General features: G+C 38.9%; 2 protein-coding genes across 2 annotated transcripts in view; one reads left to right on the top strand and one right to left on the bottom strand.

The window, feature by feature from the left end:
- The window catches only part of lztr1 (leucine zipper like post translational regulator 1), a 27,239-nt gene extending 19,405 nt beyond the window's left edge, over positions 1-7,834 (bottom strand). Inside the window, exons 1-2 of the mRNA XM_073814818.1 lie at positions 7,778-7,834; positions 6,717-6,745 (exon numbers count right to left, since the gene is read on the bottom strand). Of these exons, the coding sequence (XP_073670919.1) occupies positions 6,717-6,745; positions 7,778-7,834 (86 nt within the window). The remainder of the gene's footprint in view (positions 1-6,716; positions 6,746-7,777) is intronic.
- A 4,989-nt stretch (positions 7,835-12,823) lies between these two features.
- LOC135774094 (uncharacterized) lies at positions 12,824-19,704 on the top strand. The gene is made up of 2 exons (XM_065283975.2): positions 12,824-18,779; positions 18,891-19,704. Exon 1 carries the CDS (start codon positions 12,824-12,826, stop codon positions 18,242-18,244), a length of 5,421 nt encoding a protein of 1,806 aa, XP_065140047.1. The 3' UTR covers positions 18,245-18,779; positions 18,891-19,704.
- The last annotated feature ends 379 nt before the right edge of the window (positions 19,705-20,083 follow it).

Raw genomic sequence — 20,083 nt, forward strand, 5'->3', positions numbered from 1 at the left:
AAAAACTTTGCAGTAACGTATCTCGGCCGGTGGTGGCGCTATCGAGTCGAAACCACGCCCAATCGATCGGGCGTCCTCCAATTAGTATATATACCAAGTTTCGAGACTCTACTATAAATTTTGAAAGAGATATGGAGAAAAAACTCATTCAGAGGCAACATATCTGGAGGCAACATATTCGTTTTAAGCCTATAGCCTAACCCTAACCTAACCCTAACCTAACCTAACCTAACCTAACCCTAACCCTAACCTAACCTAACCCTAACCCTACCGTTTGTGGGGGAATAAACATGTACAACATGAAACACAAAAAATACTTACCCGCCAGATCATCTGAAATGAAAAATACTTACCTTCCAAACTCAAAAATACTACATTCAACCTAAAACAAAATAAAATAATTAAAAAAAATCACAAAAAAACACCAAGTCCAAATTCAAAAATCATTCACCCAGAAACCATACCAGGAGAATCAGCGTCGTCTGAAACGCCTAGAAAAATAGGTCCCTGGTGACAAAATTTTCAGACCCATACTAAAAATTTCAAAAAATTCACAAAGTCCAAAGGCAAAAACACTTCTCACAGAAATCATACCAGGAGAATCAGCGTCACCTGAAACGCCTAGAAAACTTGGTCCCTGGTGACAACATTTTCATACACATACTGAAAAAACAACCATTTCCATCGACTCAAAAACACCACCATCATGTTTAGCACCCTCGAAATAGTATATATAGCTGACAAATTTGTATTTAAAACTAAAAAAATTTGGAGTGCACAACTTCTAGGAGGGTGCATTCAAAAACGGAAATTCCGATCGACTCAAAAACAACACCATCATGTTTGGCACCCTCGAAATAGTATATATAGACATGAAATTTGTACACAACTGTAAAAAAAAAAAAAAAAAAAAACTTTGCAGTAACGTATCTCGGCCGGTGGTGGCGCTATCGAGTCGAAACCACGCCCAATCGATCGGGCGTCCTCCAATTAGTATATATACCAAGTTTCGAGACTCTACTATAAATTTTGAAAGAGATATGGAGAAAAAACTCATTCAGAGGCAACATATCTGGAGGCAACATATTCGTTTTAAGCCTATAGCCTAACCCTAACCTAACCCTAACCTAACCTAACCTAACCTAACCCTAACCCTAACCTAACCTAACCCTAACCCTACCGTTTGTGGGGGAATAAACATGTACAACATGAAACACAAAAAATACTTACCCGCCAGATCATCTGAAATGAAAAATACTTACCTTCCAAACTCAAAAATACTACATTCAACCTAAAACAAAATAAAATAATTAAAAAAAATCACAAAAAAACACCAAGTCCAAATTCAAAAATCATTCACCCAGAAACCATACCAGGAGAATCAGCGTCGTCTGAAACGCCTAGAAAAATAGGTCCCTGGTGACAAAATTTTCAGACCCATACTAAAAATTTCAAAAAATTCACAAAGTCCAAAGGCAAAAACACTTCTCACAGAAATCATACCAGGAGAATCAGCGTCACCTGAAACGCCTAGAAAACTTGGTCCCTGGTGACAACATTTTCATACACATACTGAAAAAACAACCATTTCCATCGACTCAAAAACACCACCATCATGTTTAGCACCCTCGAAATAGTATATATAGCTGACAAATTTGTATTTAAAACTAAAAAAATTTGGAGTGCACAACTTCTAGGAGGGTGCATTCAAAAACGGAAATTCCGATCGACTCAAAAACAACACCATCATGTTTGGCACCCTCGAAATAGTATATATAGACATGAAATTTGTACACAACTGTAAAAAAAAAAAAAAAAAAAAACTTTGCAGTAACGTATCTCGGCCGGTGGTGGCGCTATCGAGTCGAAACCACGCCCAATCGATCGGGCGTCCTCCAATTAGTATATATACCAAGTTTCGAGACTCTACTATAAATTTTGAAAGAGATATGGAGAAAAAACTCATTCAGAGGCAACATATCTGGAGGCAACATATTCGTTTTAAGCCTATAGCCTAACCCTAACCTAACCCTAACCTAACCTAACCTAACCTAACCCTAACCCTAACCTAACCTAACCCTAACCCTACCGTTTGTGGGGGAATAAACATGTACAACATGAAACACAAAAAATACTTACCCGCCAGATCATCTGAAATGAAAAATACTTACCTTCCAAACTCAAAAATACTACATTCAACCTAAAACAAAATAAAATAATTAAAAAAAATCACAAAAAAACACCAAGTCCAAATTCAAAAATCATTCACCCAGAAACCATACCAGGAGAATCAGCGTCGTCTGAAACGCCTAGAAAAATAGGTCCCTGGTGACAAAATTTTCAGACCCATACTAAAAATTTCAAAAAATTCACAAAGTCCAAAGGCAAAAACACTTCTCACAGAAATCATACCAGGAGAATCAGCGTCACCTGAAACGCCTAGAAAACTTGGTCCCTGGTGACAACATTTTCATACACATACTGAAAAAACAACCATTTCCATCGACTCAAAAACACCACCATCATGTTTAGCACCCTCGAAATAGTATATATAGCTGACAAATTTGTATTTAAAACTAAAAAAATTTGGAGTGCACAACTTCTAGGAGGGTGCATTCAAAAACGGAAATTCCGATCGACTCAAAAACAACACCATCATGTTTGGCACCCTCGAAATAGTATATATAGACATGAAATTTGTACACAACTGTAAAAAAAAAAAAAAAAAAAAACTTTGCAGTAACGTATCTCGGCCGGTGGTGGCGCTATCGAGTCGAAACCACGCCCAATCGATCGGGCGTCCTCCAATTAGTATATATACCAAGTTTCGAGACTCTACTATAAATTTTGAAAGAGATATGGAGAAAAAACTCATTCAGAGGCAACATATCTGGAGGCAACATATTCGTTTTAAGCCTATAGCCTAACCCTAACCTAACCCTAACCTAACCTAACCTAACCTAACCCTAACCCTAACCTAACCTAACCCTAACCCTACCGTTTGTGGGGGAATAAACATGTACAACATGAAACACAAAAAATACTTACCCGCCAGATCATCTGAAATGAAAAATACTTACCTTCCAAACTCAAAAATACTACATTCAACCTAAAACAAAATAAAATAATTAAAAAAAATCACAAAAAAACACCAAGTCCAAATTCAAAAATCATTCACCCAGAAACCATACCAGGAGAATCAGCGTCGTCTGAAACGCCTAGAAAAATAGGTCCCTGGTGACAAAATTTTCAGACCCATACTAAAAATTTCAAAAAATTCACAAAGTCCAAAGGCAAAAACACTTCTCACAGAAATCATACCAGGAGAATCAGCGTCACCTGAAACGCCTAGAAAACTTGGTCCCTGGTGACAACATTTTCATACACATACTGAAAAAACAACCATTTCCATCGACTCAAAAACACCACCATCATGTTTAGCACCCTCGAAATAGTATATATAGCTGACAAATTTGTATTTAAAACTAAAAAAATTTGGAGTGCACAACTTCTAGGAGGGTGCATTCAAAAACGGAAATTCCGATCGACTCAAAAACAACACCATCATGTTTGGCACCCTCGAAATAGTATATATAGACATGAAATTTGTACACAACTGTAAAAAAAAAAAAAAAAAAAAACTTTGCAGTAACGTATCTCGGCCGGTGGTGGCGCTATCGAGTCGAAACCACGCCCAATCGATCGGGCGTCCTCCAATTAGTATATATACCAAGTTTCGAGACTCTACTATAAATTTTGAAAGAGATATGGAGAAAAAACTCATTCAGAGGCAACATATCTGGAGGCAACATATTCGTTTTAAGCCTATAGCCTAACCCTAACCTAACCCTAACCTAACCTAACCTAACCTAACCCTAACCCTAACCTAACCTAACCCTAACCCTACCGTTTGTGGGGGAATAAACATGTACAACATGAAACACAAAAAATACTTACCCGCCAGATCATCTGAAATGAAAAATACTTACCTTCCAAACTCAAAAATACTACATTCAACCTAAAACAAAATAAAATAATTAAAAAAAATCACAAAAAAACACCAAGTCCAAATTCAAAAATCATTCACCCAGAAACCATACCAGGAGAATCAGCGTCGTCTGAAACGCCTAGAAAAATAGGTCCCTGGTGACAAAATTTTCAGACCCATACTAAAAATTTCAAAAAATTCACAAAGTCCAAAGGCAAAAACACTTCTCACAGAAATCATACCAGGAGAATCAGCGTCACCTGAAACGCCTAGAAAACTTGGTCCCTGGTGACAACATTTTCATACACATACTGAAAAAACAACCATTTCCATCGACTCAAAAACACCACCATCATGTTTAGCACCCTCGAAATAGTATATATAGCTGACAAATTTGTATTTAAAACTAAAAAAATTTGGAGTGCACAACTTCTAGGAGGGTGCATTCAAAAACGGAAATTCCGATCGACTCAAAAACAACACCATCATGTTTGGCACCCTCGAAATAGTATATATAGACATGAAATTTGTACACAACTGTAAAAAAAAAAAAAAAAAAAAACTTTGCAGTAACGTATCTCGGCCGGTGGTGGCGCTATCGAGTCGAAACCACGCCCAATCGATCGGGCGTCCTCCAATTAGTATATATACCAAGTTTCGAGACTCTACTATAAATTTTGAAAGAGATATGGAGAAAAAACTCATTCAGAGGCAACATATCTGGAGGCAACATATTCGTTTTAAGCCTATAGCCTAACCCTAACCTAACCCTAACCTAACCTAACCTAACCTAACCCTAACCCTAACCTAACCTAACCCTAACCCTACCGTTTGTGGGGGAATAAACATGTACAACATGAAACACAAAAAATACTTACCCGCCAGATCATCTGAAATGAAAAATACTTACCTTCCAAACTCAAAAATACTACATTCAACCTAAAACAAAATAAAATAATTAAAAAAAATCACAAAAAAACACCAAGTCCAAATTCAAAAATCATTCACCCAGAAACCATACCAGGAGAATCAGCGTCGTCTGAAACGCCTAGAAAAATAGGTCCCTGGTGACAAAATTTTCAGACCCATACTAAAAATTTCAAAAAATTCACAAAGTCCAAAGGCAAAAACACTTCTCACAGAAATCATACCAGGAGAATCAGCGTCACCTGAAACGCCTAGAAAACTTGGTCCCTGGTGACAACATTTTCATACACATACTGAAAAAACAACCATTTCCATCGACTCAAAAACACCACCATCATGTTTAGCACCCTCGAAATAGTATATATAGCTGACAAATTTGTATTTAAAACTAAAAAAATTTGGAGTGCACAACTTCTAGGAGGGTGCATTCAAAAACGGAAATTCCGATCGACTCAAAAACAACACCATCATGTTTGGCACCCTCGAAATAGTATATATAGACATGAAATTTGTACACAACTGTAAAAAAAAAAAAAAAAAAAAACTTTGCAGTAACGTATCTCGGCCGGTGGTGGCGCTATCGAGTCGAAACCACGCCCAATCGATCGGGCGTCCTCCAATTAGTATATATACCAAGTTTCGAGACTCTACTATAAATTTTGAAAGAGATATGGAGAAAAAACTCATTCAGAGGCAACATATCTGGAGGCAACATATTCGTTTTAAGCCTATAGCCTAACCCTAACCTAACCCTAACCTAACCTAACCTAACCTAACCCTAACCCTAACCTAACCTAACCCTAACCCTACCGTTTGTGGGGGAATAAACATGTACAACATGAAACACAAAAAATACTTACCCGCCAGATCATCTGAAATGAAAAATACTTACCTTCCAAACTCAAAAATACTACATTCAACCTAAAACAAAATAAAATAATTAAAAAAAATCACAAAAAAACACCAAGTCCAAATTCAAAAATCATTCACCCAGAAACCATACCAGGAGAATCAGCGTCGTCTGAAACGCCTAGAAAAATAGGTCCCTGGTGACAAAATTTTCAGACCCATACTAAAAATTTCAAAAAATTCACAAAGTCCAAAGGCAAAAACACTTCTCACAGAAATCATACCAGGAGAATCAGCGTCACCTGAAACGCCTAGAAAACTTGGTCCCTGGTGACAACATTTTCATACACATACTGAAAAAACAACCATTTCCATCGACTCAAAAACACCACCATCATGTTTAGCACCCTCGAAATAGTATATATAGCTGACAAATTTGTATTTAAAACTAAAAAAATTTGGAGTGCACAACTTCTAGGAGGGTGCATTCAAAAACGGAAATTCCGATCGACTCAAAAACAACACCATCATGTTTGGCACCCTCGAAATAGTATATATAGACATGAAATTTGTACACAACTGTAAAAAAAAAAAAAAAAAAAAACTTTGCAGTAACGTATCTCGGCCGGTGGTGGCGCTATCGAGTCGAAACCACGCCCAATCGATCGGGCGTCCTCCAATTAGTATATATACCAAGTTTCGAGACTCTACTATAAATTTTGAAAGAGATATGGAGAAAAAACTCATTCAGAGGCAACATATCTGGAGGCAACATATTCGTTTTAAGCCTATAGCCTAACCCTAACCTAACCCTAACCTAACCTAACCTAACCTAACCCTAACCCTAACCTAACCTAACCCTAACCCTACCGTTTGTGGGGGAATAAACATGTACAACATGAAACACAAAAAATACTTACCCGCCAGATCATCTGAAATGAAAAATACTTACCTTCCAAACTCAAAAATACTACATTCAACCTAAAACAAAATAAAATAATTAAAAAAAATCACAAAAAAACACCAAGTCCAAATTCAAAAATCATTCACCCAGAAACCATACCAGGAGAATCAGCGTCGTCTGAAACGCCTAGAAAAATAGGTCCCTGGTGACAAAATTTTCAGACCCATACTAAAAATTTCAAAAAATTCACAAAGTCCAAAGGCAAAAACACTTCTCACAGAAATCATACCAGGAGAATCAGCGTCACCTGAAACGCCTAGAAAACTTGGTCCCTGGTGACAACATTTTCATACACATACTGAAAAAACAACCATTTCCATCGACTCAAAAACACCACCATCATGTTTAGCACCCTCGAAATAGTATATATAGCTGACAAATTTGTATTTAAAACTAAAAAAATTTGGAGTGCACAACTTCTAGGAGGGTGCATTCAAAAACGGAAATTCCGATCGACTCAAAAACAACACCATCATGTTTGGCACCCTCGAAATAGTATATATAGACATGAAATTTGTACACAACTGTAAAAAAAAAAAAAAAAAAAAACTTTGCAGTAACGTATCTCGGCCGGTGGTGGCGCTATCGAGTCGAAACCACGCCCAATCGATCGGGCGTCCTCCAATTAGTATATATACCAAGTTTCGAGACTCTACTATAAATTTTGAAAGAGATATGGAGAAAAAACTCATTCAGAGGCAACATATCTGGAGGCAACATATTCGTTTTAAGCCTATAGCCTAACCTAACCCTAACCCTAACCCTAACCCTACCTAACCCTAACCTAACCCTAACCCTAACCCTAACCCTAACCCTAACCCTAACCTAACCCTAAACCTAAGGTCAGGAACCCTAGACTTCTTTAAAATATTCCTGTATCTTGGCTAATTCTAAAGTCAAGCACCATAGACATAGTATCTACAAACAAAGCAATATACAAACATTACAACAAACTACAGTCTAAGTTATAAAGAAAAGACAAAAACAAATAATGTAGATCTGAAGCAAAAACAGTATTCCTCAGAAATACACAAAAACAAATTTTTTACGTGGCCTGAAGCCGATAAAGGCACTGCTCCCAGACGGGAGACGATCACAGGCGACATGGTATAGTCTAACATGCGTCGGCCCGTGCACCCACCTCATTCTCCCTATTCCAAACCTTTTTGGACGAGCTCCGAATAGGGGGGAGATGTTGTAACTTTCCGAAAAACCTAACCCTAAATAATATATATAGACATGAAATTTGTACACAACTCTTAAAAAAAAAAAAAAAACTTTGCAGTAACGTATCTCGGCCGGTGGTGGCGCTATCGAGTCGAAACCACGCCCAATCGATCGGGCGTCCTCCAATTAGTATATATACCGAGTTTCGAGACTCTACTATAAATTTTGAAGGAGATATGGAGAAAAAACCCATTCAGAGGCAACATATCTGGAGGCAACATATTCGTTTTAAGCCTATAGCCCTATAGCCTATAGCCTAAGAGTTAGGGTTAGATTAGCGCTAGTTAGGGTCAGGGTTGGGCAAGAGTAAGGGTTAGGGTTGGGGTTAGCGCTAGTTAGGGTTAGCTTAGAGTTGGGGTCGGGGTTAGGGCGAGTTAGGGTAAGGTTAGAGTTAGGGTTAGGGTTATATAGGGTTAGGGTTAGGGTTAGGGTTAGGGTTAGGGTTAGGGTTAGATAGATAGATAGATAGATAGATAGATAGATAGATAGATAGATAGATAGATAGATAGATAGATAGATAGATAGATAGATAGATAGATAGATCTTTATTGTCATTGTATTATACAACGAAATTTCAGTTTGGAGCAATACTCTTCAAATAGCAGCATGGAGTAAAATATACACACATATACCCAATCTCACACATGCACATTGTATAGTACATGGAGTACACATTCATTTCATGTTCTGAAAAATTAAACAGTAAACACAGCGATATTGCACAGAGTCAGATTGCACAGAGCGAGCGAGGTAGGGGTGTTTGTGTTTTAATGCTGTGTGTGTGAATGAATGTGTGTATGATTTCTGTAGTATGTCCACAGCTCTGGAAAAAAAGCTGTTCCGAGGCCTATTAGTGCGTGTACTTAGAGTTCTTAGTCTGCCTGAGGGAAGTGTGATGAACAGGGAGTGTCCAGGGTGTGAGGTGTCCTGCCTGATTTTTGTGGCCCTTGTGAGAAGGCGGCTTGAGTATAATTCACCCAGGTTTGGTAAGGGGGAGCCGATGATCCTCTCAGCCGTCTTAACAACCCGCTGCAGGCCCTTTCTTTCTGCTTCTGTGCAGCTGGAGTGCCACACAGTGCAGCAGTATGTCAGGGTGCTCTCAATTATGCAACGGTAGAAGCGTATCAGAAGTTCCTGAGGGAGCCCATTGGGTTTCAAGGTCCTCAGGAAAAACTTTCTGCTGGGCTATTTAAATGGTATGGGAGGTGTTCTGGCTCCAGGTTAAATCCTCTGCTATGTGCACTCATAGGAACATAAAGCTTGCCACCCTCTCCACCTCCTCCCCGTTGATACACAGTCCATTATGGATTAGTTTGTTTCTTCTGAAGTCAATTATTATCTCTTTTGTTTTCTTGGTATTAAGGTTGAGGTCGTTGTTCTTGCACCAGGCTGACAGTGTCTGGACCTCTTCCCTGTAGGCTATTTTGTCATTGTTTGATATGAGTCCCACTATGGTGGTGTCATCTGCAAATTTAATGATTGTGTTAGAATTATGGGAGGGGATGCAGTCATGGGTAAAAAGCGAGTAGAGGGCTGGACTGAGGACACAGCCCTGGGGGACGCTAGTGTTGAGAGTAATACTGGAAGAGATGTGTTGACTAATCCTGACTTGCTGGGGTCTGTTGGTGAGAAAATTTTTAATCCACTGGCAGAGACAGTCTCCCAGACCCAGTGTTTGCAGTTTTTTGATGAGTTTGTCTGGTTTGATGGAGTTGAATGCAGAGCTATAGTCAATGAATAGCATCCTGACATAGCTGTTGGGGGTTTCCAGGTGTGTGAGGGCTGTGTGCAGTGCTATAGAGATGGCGTCATCAGTAGTTCTGTTGGTCCTATATGCAAATTGTTGTTGATCGAAGTCAGGAGGGATGCGAGCCTTAATGTGAGGCAGTATTAGTCTCTCAAAACATTTCATGATCACCGGCGTGAGAGCCACAGGCCGGTAGTCATTCAAGCTTGTAATGGCTGAGGTTTTGGGTATCGGGATTATGGTGTCGGTTTTCAAACAGATAGGGACTGTGGCTTGCTGTAATGACAGGTTGAAAATGCGTGTGAATACTGGAGCGAGTTGTTCAGCACAATTCTTCAGCACTTGTCCTGGAACGCCGTCAGGCCCCGTTGCTTTGTTGCAGTTGATGTTGTTTATTGCTCTCTTTACCTGGTAGATCTGAAGAGCGAGTGGCTGATTGCTTTCTGGAAAGGTGGTGCTTGTATATGGGTCCGGTTCTCTGGTGGAGCTGGAATCTTCAAAGCGTGCAAAAAAGGTGTTTAGCTGATCTGGGAGAGAGGGGTCAGTTGAAGTGAGGTTAGTGTTGCTCTGTTTGTAGCCGGTAATGTTCTTTACACCCTGCCACATTGCACGGGGGTTGTTTTCATTAAAGTTATCCTCAATGCGTTGTTTATATTTCTGTTTTGCAGATATGATGCCTCTGTTTAGGTTAGCCCTCGCCCTCCTGTACTCCTCCCTATCTCCTGATCTCAGTGCTATGTCCCGGGCTCTGAGCAGCTCCCTCACCCTGTTGTTAAACCAGGGCTTCTGGTTGGGGAACACTTTAATTTGCTTTTTGTTGTAACAATATCTGTGCAGAAGTTGATGTAGGATAGGACTGTGGAGGTATGGTGCTCAATGTCTGTATGTTCAAAGAGCTCCCATCTGGGGTCATCAAAACAGTCCTGTAAGGCTGAGGAAGCTTCTGCAGTCCAGATCTGTACTATATAAAAATATATATAAATTATATCGTACTTAATTATTCATATAGTTTTTTGTAGTTATTTATTACCTTATTCTTAAAAATTTTCTTAAATGTAGTGAGTGATGTACACAATTTTAATTCCTTGTCACAATTATTCCATATGTATTTGCTGTCACAAAGTTTTCTGTGTTTAATGCTTATTTTCCACTAGATGGCATTTGTGTACCTTAGCACTCATTTACACAAGTTACTTTTGGTTAATTTAATTTTGTGTATTTTGATATTTTGATTATTTTCTAGTGTTTATTGTGTTTCTATACTGAATTGTTGTTTATTTGAGCAAGATTTATTTTTTCTAAAAGATTGTTGGTTATTTTATTTTACTCCCATCTTGCCTTTATATGTCACTTCCTGTTTAGTCACTTCCTGTTTTGTCAACCACATGAAGAGATGGAGCAATGTAATTGCTAACTTAAGAGTGTTTCTATCTATATCATATGCCATCCAACCAAGAAAATGCAAGATATAACCCCCTCTCTTAGCTCACAAGCAGGCAAAAGTGGTATGTGGATATATTTTCTGTTTATTTAAGAGTTTAATGTGATTTGTTTGTTTTCCATGTAACTGAATGTGTAACTGGTGATATGTTGTGTATTTCGTCTTTTTTATTCAGTTCTACGGTGTTGGTGTTGAAGTTGATGTCTGTATTGGTGTCTATGTCGATGAATGCATTAAACATCTGTGAAAAAGAACCTCAGACTTCGCAATGTGACTAAGGGCGGCATAGTAGAACACTTCACTGCATTGGTGAAGGCCAAGAGCATCAGATGCTAAAGCTACAAGAGGCACTACGTATTGGCAAGGGAAGTACACCTTTTAAAGACTGCAATTGATTGATTGAAGAAGCCGGTGATCAAGTAAAGGCTGAACAAGCAAGCACTTTTAAGTTAGTGACTTGGAAGCAGCATAAGGTCTTGTGAACTGTGCTAAAGTTTCAATTGCATTGGTATTCCATCATCTTCATTATAAGAAAAGGTTAAATATCTTTCTATTGTTGGTTGGCTTACTAAGCTAAAAAGGATTGAACAGATAAGCAGTTGTGTTTTATTATTGAAGAAATCTAAAGTGTCTAAAGTGAATTTTCTTGTTATATTCAAGTGTTTTGTACATGATAAACAATTTTAAGTGTGCAGAATTTCACATTTTACAAGCTGTATTCATTGTTCTGCTACTTGATATTTCCATATTATGATGTGTATGGTTGTGTCACATAAGTATATCCTACATTAACACTAACACTTTATTGTCTTTGAGTACCACATTGTAAAGCAATACAGTTTGACATGGCTGATACAAGTGAAAATACAGTGCTGTCCACTAGAGAAGTTAGCTATGCAACTCCCATTACACAAGAGTTAGACAATGTAGAGCAGGTTATCCCACCACAGCATGCTGATGTAGCTGGCCAAATTGAAGTTGCTGAACAAGTGCAACAAACACAAGTCACAGATATTAGAAAAAGTCAGCGTGCACGCACACTTACTGAAAAGGGTAAATCACTCCAAGATGCTAAATTAAATGAATTGAAGAGAAGCTTTGAGCAGAAGTACAGAAGATGGAAATATCACATCAATGGTCTGAAGAGAGCCATCAAGAAAAATGATGATGCTGAATTGATTCTTGAAGTTGTGAGCATTATTAATAGCACACAGTCAGAGGTTGATCATCTCTATGAGAAGATAAGAAGCATCACAAGCCCTGACACAGAAATAAGGAGGAAAAATGACACATGCCTCTCAATTACTAGCATTGCTAATGAAAAAAGCGCAACGGTTTCTAAATGAAGATCATGAGGACATACCCTGGCCTGATTCAAATTCAGTCTTTGAAACTACTGTGTCCACTATCATCTCAGCAACCTCCGGTAAGTCAAAGTCTGTTTCCAAGATGTCCAGTCAATCTTCCTATAATTCTTTGCAGAAAAGACAAGAAGCAGCAGCTGAAGTAGCGGCTACACAAGAGGTGATTAAAATAATGAAGACACAACATCAATATGAAGGGGAAATTAGGAAACTTGAAGCAGAGGATGAAAGGTTAACAGCCGAAAGAGAAGCTCAAGAAAGGGAGATGGAAGCGTAAAATGCTAGAAAAAGGGCTCAATGTATCTCAGAAAGTACTATGAGAAAAATAAAGCTGGAGGAGAAGAAAAAGGAAGTGGAAAGATTGGAGGAACTAAAAAGGCATAATGCAGCAAAAGCAAGGCTGCAAGTTTATGTTGAAAACATCAAAGGTGATGAGCTTGAACAGTGTTCTGTTCCTCTTCAAAGACAAGAAGATTGTACTTCTTATCCAAACATTCCTATTTCTCTTCCTCAGCCGCAAAGGCTCGCTCAAGTCACTGCTCCTTTATACCAACCCTCTTGTTCTCCTCAAAGGGTTCCAATCACAACAGCTCATATCTCCCAGTCAACTAAATTTGTTGATCCAAATGAAGCCTCTAATGATCTTGTGAAGGCACTTGCTGAAGCGATTACAGCCAATAGGATTCCGATCCCAGAACCAGTTGTTTTCTCTGGAGATCCTCTTACTTATAATGACTGGAAACTGTCCTTTCAAACATTAATTGATCGCAAGAACTTGCCAGCCCAAGAAAAGCTCTTCTTTCTACGCAAGTATGTGAGTGGTCCAGTCAAAAGAGCTATTGAAGGACACTTCCTGGTTGGAACAGAGACCGCTTACACCGCTGCTTGGAACATACTCAATGACAGGTTTGGCAATCCGTTTGTAGTCGGAAACTCATATCGTGACAAAATACAGTCATGGCACAAGATTGCTACCAAAGAAACCAAAGACCTCCGTGAATTTGTAGATTTCCTGAGCAGTGTTGAATCCGCCATGCCTTATGTTCAAGGTTTACAGGCTCTAAATGACTGTGTTGAAAATCAAAGGATATCAGCCAAATTGCCAGAATGGTTAAGTTCTCGTTGGAATAGAGCAGCAACCAAGTTTCAAGATGAATGTGGAAGATTCCCTGATTTCAAGTACTTTGTTGAATTTCTCAACAAAGAAGCTAGAATTGCATGCAATCCTATCACCTCACTTCAAGCAATAAAGCCAGCAGAGCAAGAAAGAACCAAGTACACTGATCAAGATAAGTATAAGTTCCAACGGAATCGCAACTCAACTGCCAAGACATTCACCACTAGTTCCAGTGAAAAGACTAGTATTATATGTGTCTTTTGTAAGAGATATGGCCACACTCTTCATAAGTGTCGCAAGATTATGGAAAGACCAGTTGAAGAAAGATTGAAGTTTGTACAGGCGGAAAAGTTGTGCTTTGGCTGTCTTAAGACTGGTCATAACTCAAAGGTCTGCCCTGCTAGGAGTGTGTGTGATAAATGTGAGAAATGTCACCCAACATGCCTACATCAGGATCGTGTAAATAAATACCTAGGACAAGGATCTAGAATCATTCAAGATCAATCAAAGGTCAATCACGGATCTGCAGACAGAACAGTTGGATCACAGAAGGTACAAGAGTCGAAGCCTGTGATTTCAAATAGAGTAGTTCAAGAAAGGAACAACACTCATACTTCATCGATCATTCCAGTATATGTCTCAACAACAGCTGAACCAAGGAAGGAGATTTTAGTGTACGCCTTGCTCGATACACAGAGTGACACTACTTTCATTCTAAAGAATACAGCTGAGACACTTGGTATAAAGAAAGAACCAGTCAAACTCAAGATTTCTACAATAACGTCCAAAACAAAGGTTGTGTCTAGTCACAAATTGAATGGACTACAAGTAAGAGGAATTCAATCTGAAGTGAAAATTAAACTTCCAACAACCTACACTAGAGACTACATACCTGTCAATAGATCTCATATACCCACATGTGAAACCGCCAAGAATTGGCCTCATCTAGAACATCTGGCAGATGAAATGGCTCCTGCACTTGACTGTGAAGTAGGTTTGCTAATAGGCTATAACTGTCCTCAAGCCTTACTCCCCAGAGATGTTCTCAGCGGTAACGAAGATCAGCCGTTTGCACAAAGATCTGTGTTGGGTTGGAGTATCATTGGATACAACCATTATGACAGGCAGAACTATGAAGATGAAGTTGGTGTGAGTCACAGGATTATCTTAAAGCAAGTTCTACCAGCTGGTGAAAGATCTCACAAGCTCAAGTCTGAAGTCTGTTTTATACACAGGAACAAGGTTAAGGAAATGATCACTCCAGCAGAGGTACTGAAAGTTTTTGAGTCTGACTTCATTGAAAGGAAGAATGAGGAAGTCTCTACATCACAAGAAGACTTAAGGTTTTTGGCAAAGTTACACAAAGGCATTAAGCAAACGCAAGATGGACACTATCAGATGCCATTGCCATTTAAGGGCGAGAGACCAGAATTGCCAAACAACAAAGCGTGTGCAGAGCATAGACTCAAATCCTTAGAGAAGCGTTTAAAGAGGGAAGAGCAATACCACAAGGACTACTTGGCTTTCATGAAAGACATAATAGCAAGAGGCGATGCTGAAAAGGTTCCAGAGATGCAGTTAAACAATCAGCCAGTATGGTATATACCTCATCATGGGGTTTACAACCCGCAGAAGCCAGGCAAGATTCGCATTGTCTTTGATTGCTCTGCAAGATTTCAGAATACTTCTCTGAATGAACATCTACTGACTGGGCCTGACCTCACAAATACTCTTGTTGGGGTCTTGTGTCGTTTCCGAAAGGGGCAATTAGCCATTATGTGCGATGTTGAGCGTATGTTCCACCAGTTTTATGTTGCTCCTAAGGATCGGGATTATCTCAGGTTCTTATGGTGGGAGGAAGGCAACATGGAAACCCCTCCAACAGTTTTTCGGATGAGAGTCCACTTGTTTGGAGCTGCCTCCTCACCTGGATGTGCAAATTTTGGGCTCAAGTATCTTGCTGCGCAAGGTGAAGGCAAGTTTAGTCAAGCCACAGTAAATTTTATACAGCGTAATTTTTATGTGGACGATGGCTTAGCAAGTGTGGACACTGAAGCAGAGGCAATCCAGCTTGTAAAGGAAGCTAGGGATCTCTGCAATACTGGTAAGCTCCGCTTGCATAAATTCATCACCAACAGCAAGAAAGTGACTGCCACAATTCCAAAGGGGGAATGTACTGAAGGTGCGACTGACTTTGACTTGGCCCTAGGAGAACAACCTAAAGTAGAAAGAGTGCTCGGAATTCAGTGGTGCATAACTTCAGACAAGTTTCATTTCAGAGTGCAAGTAAAGGAAAAACCTTTTACTAGAAGAGGAGTCTTGTCTACAGTTGCTTCCATTTTTGATCCTCTTGGATTCATCGCTCCCTTCATTCTAGTTGGGAAAAGAATCTTAAAAAGGATGTGTCAAGACAAGACGGGCTGGGACGAACCACTTCCTGATGACCTCAAGCCGCATTGGGAAGCTTGGCTGCGAGACCTTCATAACCTGTCTTTGGTAAAGATTGCACGTTGTTATGTGCCATCATCATTCAAGGATGTCCAGCAATATGAGCTACATCATTTTTCAGACGCCAGTGTGTCAGGCTATGGAGTAGGTTCATATCTTAGATCTGTAAACAAGTCTGGAGAAGTCTACTGCACTCTTGTTATGGGTAAAGCTAGGGTTGCCCCAACAAAGGTAACGACAATCCCCAGGTTGGAGCTCTCAGCTGCAGTGGTCGCCACAAGGATTGGTGATCTGCTCAAAAGAGAACTAGAATTGGATGTCATTGGTGAATACTACTGGACCGACTCCAAGGTTGTCCTTGGTTATGTTAACAATGATGCACGACGGTTCCATGTATTTGTCTCCAATCGAATTCAGCAGATCAGGACAAGCACTAAGCCTAGCCAATGGGGATATGTTGCTTCAGATCAAAACCCAGCGGATCATGCCTCTCGTGGACTCACCGTAAAGGAACTCATGGGCTCGAATTGGTTTACTGGTCCAAGTTTTCTATGGCAAAAAGAACTGCCTAAGGGAGACATTATGGTGGGAGAAATTGATGATGGAGACCCAGAGATCAAAAGGGCACAGGTTCTTATGGTAAAGGCAAATGAAGAATGGTCTCTTTCAGATCGCCTACGAGGGTTTTCAGATTGGAAGAGAGCAGTGAAAGCTATAGCAAGACTCAAACTTTATGTAAGGGGTGTAAAAGGTTTGGAAGAAAGATCAAACAAATCCACAACACTTGAAGAAAGAATGAATGCTGAACAATTCATAATTCATATGGTCCAAGAAGAGGTGTTCAGTGACGAAATCAAGTCACTAAGACAAGGGAAAGAAGTTAATTCAAATAACAAGCTTTACAAGTTAAGTCCATTTATCGATGATCATGATATCTTACGGGTTGGAGGCAGATTGACAAAGGCAGAACTTTACCCTCATATCAAGCATCCAGCCATTCTTCCTAAAAAGCATCATGTATCTCATTTACTCATCAAACACTTCCATGAGAAGGTACAACATCAAGGTCGTGGCATGACCATCAATGAAATCCGGTCCAATGGTGTTTGGATCCTGGGATGCAGTAGTGAAGTATCATCTTTCATCTACAAATGCATTAAGTGTAGGAAGCTAAGGAAATGCAATCAGGAGCAAAAGATGGCTGACCTGCCACCGGAAAGGATGGAAGCTACACCTCCGTTTACTTACAGTGGCATGGACTGCTTCGGACCATTTTATGTTAAAGAGGGAAGGAGAGAGTTGAAGAGATACGGACTCTTGTTCACCTGCATGTGTTCTCGTGCTGTTCATCTTGAGGTGCTGGATGATCTTAGCACTGATGCCTTTCTTAATGCACTGCGTTGCTTTATTTCTATACGTGGCAATGTAAGTCAGCTGCATAGTGATCAAGGTACCAACTTTATTGGTGCAAAGAGAGAGTTCCTAGAGTTGATGAAGCAAATGGACCAAGAACGTGTGAAGGAGTTAGGCTGTACCTTTGTCATGAACCCACCCGCTTCCAGTCACATGGGTGGTGTCTGGGAGAGACAGATCCGTACTGTAAGGAGTGTACTGACGTCCATTCTAGACCAGTCTGCAGCGAGACTGGAGAGTTCTTCCTTAAGAACATTCATGTATGAAGTAATGGCAATTGTAAATAGTCGACCATTGACCTTAGAACATATCAATGATCCTGTGGGACCAGAACCATTGACGCCAAACCATATACTTACAATGAAGCCTACCATCATTGCACCACCTCCTGGAGAGTTTGTAAGGGAAGATCTCTATCTTCAGAAGAGATGGAAAAGAGTTCAATTTTTGGCTAATGAGTTTTGGTCCAGGTGGAGAAAGGAATATCTATTAAGTTTGCAGCAAAGATGTAAGTGGAATAAGAGCAGGAGAAACGCCAAGATAAATGACATTGTTCTACTTCAAGATGACTTGGCCCCACGAAATCAATGGAAGCTAGCAAAAGTAGTAGAAGTCTTCCCAGGAACTGATGGTAGGGTGAGAAGACTTAAACTTCTTGTTAGCGATTCAACACTAGATAGTAAGGGTGCACACACAAGTAAGCCAGTCTACCTAGAAAAACCTATACACAAAACAGTGTTACTTCTTGAAGCTGATTAAAGGGTTAAGTTTGATAAGAATACATGTATGCTAATGTGTATACGATTCTTCCCCTTGGTGTGTGTAAGTTCCTGCTGATTTACTTGAACATTCAGAACTTTGATTAAGAATCACACATTGTGTGATGGTGGGAGTGTATTTGCTGTCACAAAGTTTTCTGTGTTTAATGCTTATTTTCCACTAGATGGCATTTGTGTACCTTAGCACTCATTTACACAAGTTACTTTTGGTTAATTTAATTTTGTGTATTTTGATATTTTGATTATTTTCTAGTGTTTATTGTGTTTCTATACTGAATTGTTGTTTATTTGAGCAAGATTTATTTTTTCTAAAAGATTGTTGGTTATTTTATTTTACTCCCATCATGCCTTTATATGTCACTTCCTGGTTTGTCACTTCCTGTTTTGTCAACCACATGAAGAGATGGAGCAATGTAATTGCTAACTTAAGAGTGTTTCTATCTATATCATATGCCATCCAACCAAGAAAATGCAAGATATAACCCCCTCTCTTAGCTCACAAGCAGGCAAAAGTGGTATGTGGATATATTTTCTGTTTATTTAAGAGTTTAATGTGATTTGTTTGTTTTCCATGTAACTGAATGTGTAACTGGTGATATGTTGTGTATTTCGTCTTTTTTATTCAGTTCTACGGTGTTGGTGTTGAAGTTGATGTCTGTATTGGTGTCTATGTCGATGAATGCATAAAACATCTGTGAAAAAGAACCTCAGCCTTCGCAATGTGACTAAGGGCGGCATACCATAGTTTAACTCCTTTAACAGATATACATCTGTTTTTTGTATTGGTTCTTGCCCTTAATTTTATAAACATATACATTCCTCTAAGATTATAATGACTTTCTCTTATTTTGAACATCCTCTGTACACAATTTGGAAGTAAATTCTTATAAACTTTATACATGACCTGTGCAATATAAAGGTTAACTAAATCAACAAATTTTAAAGCTTGTAAATTTATAAATAATTTATTTGTTGGTTCATAATAGTCAGCCCGTTTTACAATCCTTATTGCTTTCTTTTGTAACATATATATTGGTTTTGTATTAGTTTTATATGCATGTCCCCACACCACCACACAATAAGTAATGTATGGAACTATGAGAGAACAATACAATGTATATAATGTTTTTTCATTTAAAATATGTTTTATTCTATTTAATATCGCAATGGATTTAGACATTTTTGTTTTTACATGGTTTATATGTGATTTCCAGCTTAATTTATGGTCTATTGTAACACCCAAAAATTTATATTCATATACTCTTTCTATTTCCGTCTTACAAATCATAATTTTAGCTTTGATATTACTTTGTCGATTGCTGAATATTATGAACTTTGTTTTAATCAAATTCAATGAAAGTCGATTATCATCAAACCAACTTTTTAAAGCCATCAATTCAATTTTAACTGTTTTCAGGAGATGCTCCAAATTTTTCCCCGAACAGTATAAATTTGTGTCATGAGCAAACAATACCATTTTTAATTTTTTAGACACTTTACAAATATCATCTATATACAATACAAACAATTTGGGACCTAACACCGAACCTTGTGGAACACCACATGTAACTTTCATTAGATCCGATTTAATATTCTTTATTTGTACAAACTGATATCTATCCTCAAGGTAACTGCTTAACCAAGAAAAGGCTTTTCCTCTTATACCATATCTCTCCAATTTCCTCATTAATAAACTGTGATCAATAGTGTCGAAAGCTTTTTTTAAATCTAAGAACACCCCTACAGTATATTCATTGTTATCCATAGAAGTGGAAATCTCCTCTACCAGTTCCATCACTGCCATTGTGGTCGACCTATT

The sequence above is a fragment of the Paramisgurnus dabryanus genome, chromosome 5 (assembly GCF_030506205.2).
Source record: "Paramisgurnus dabryanus chromosome 5, PD_genome_1.1, whole genome shotgun sequence".
In the NCBI taxonomy this organism is placed as follows: Eukaryota; Metazoa; Chordata; class Actinopteri; order Cypriniformes; family Cobitidae; genus Paramisgurnus; species Paramisgurnus dabryanus.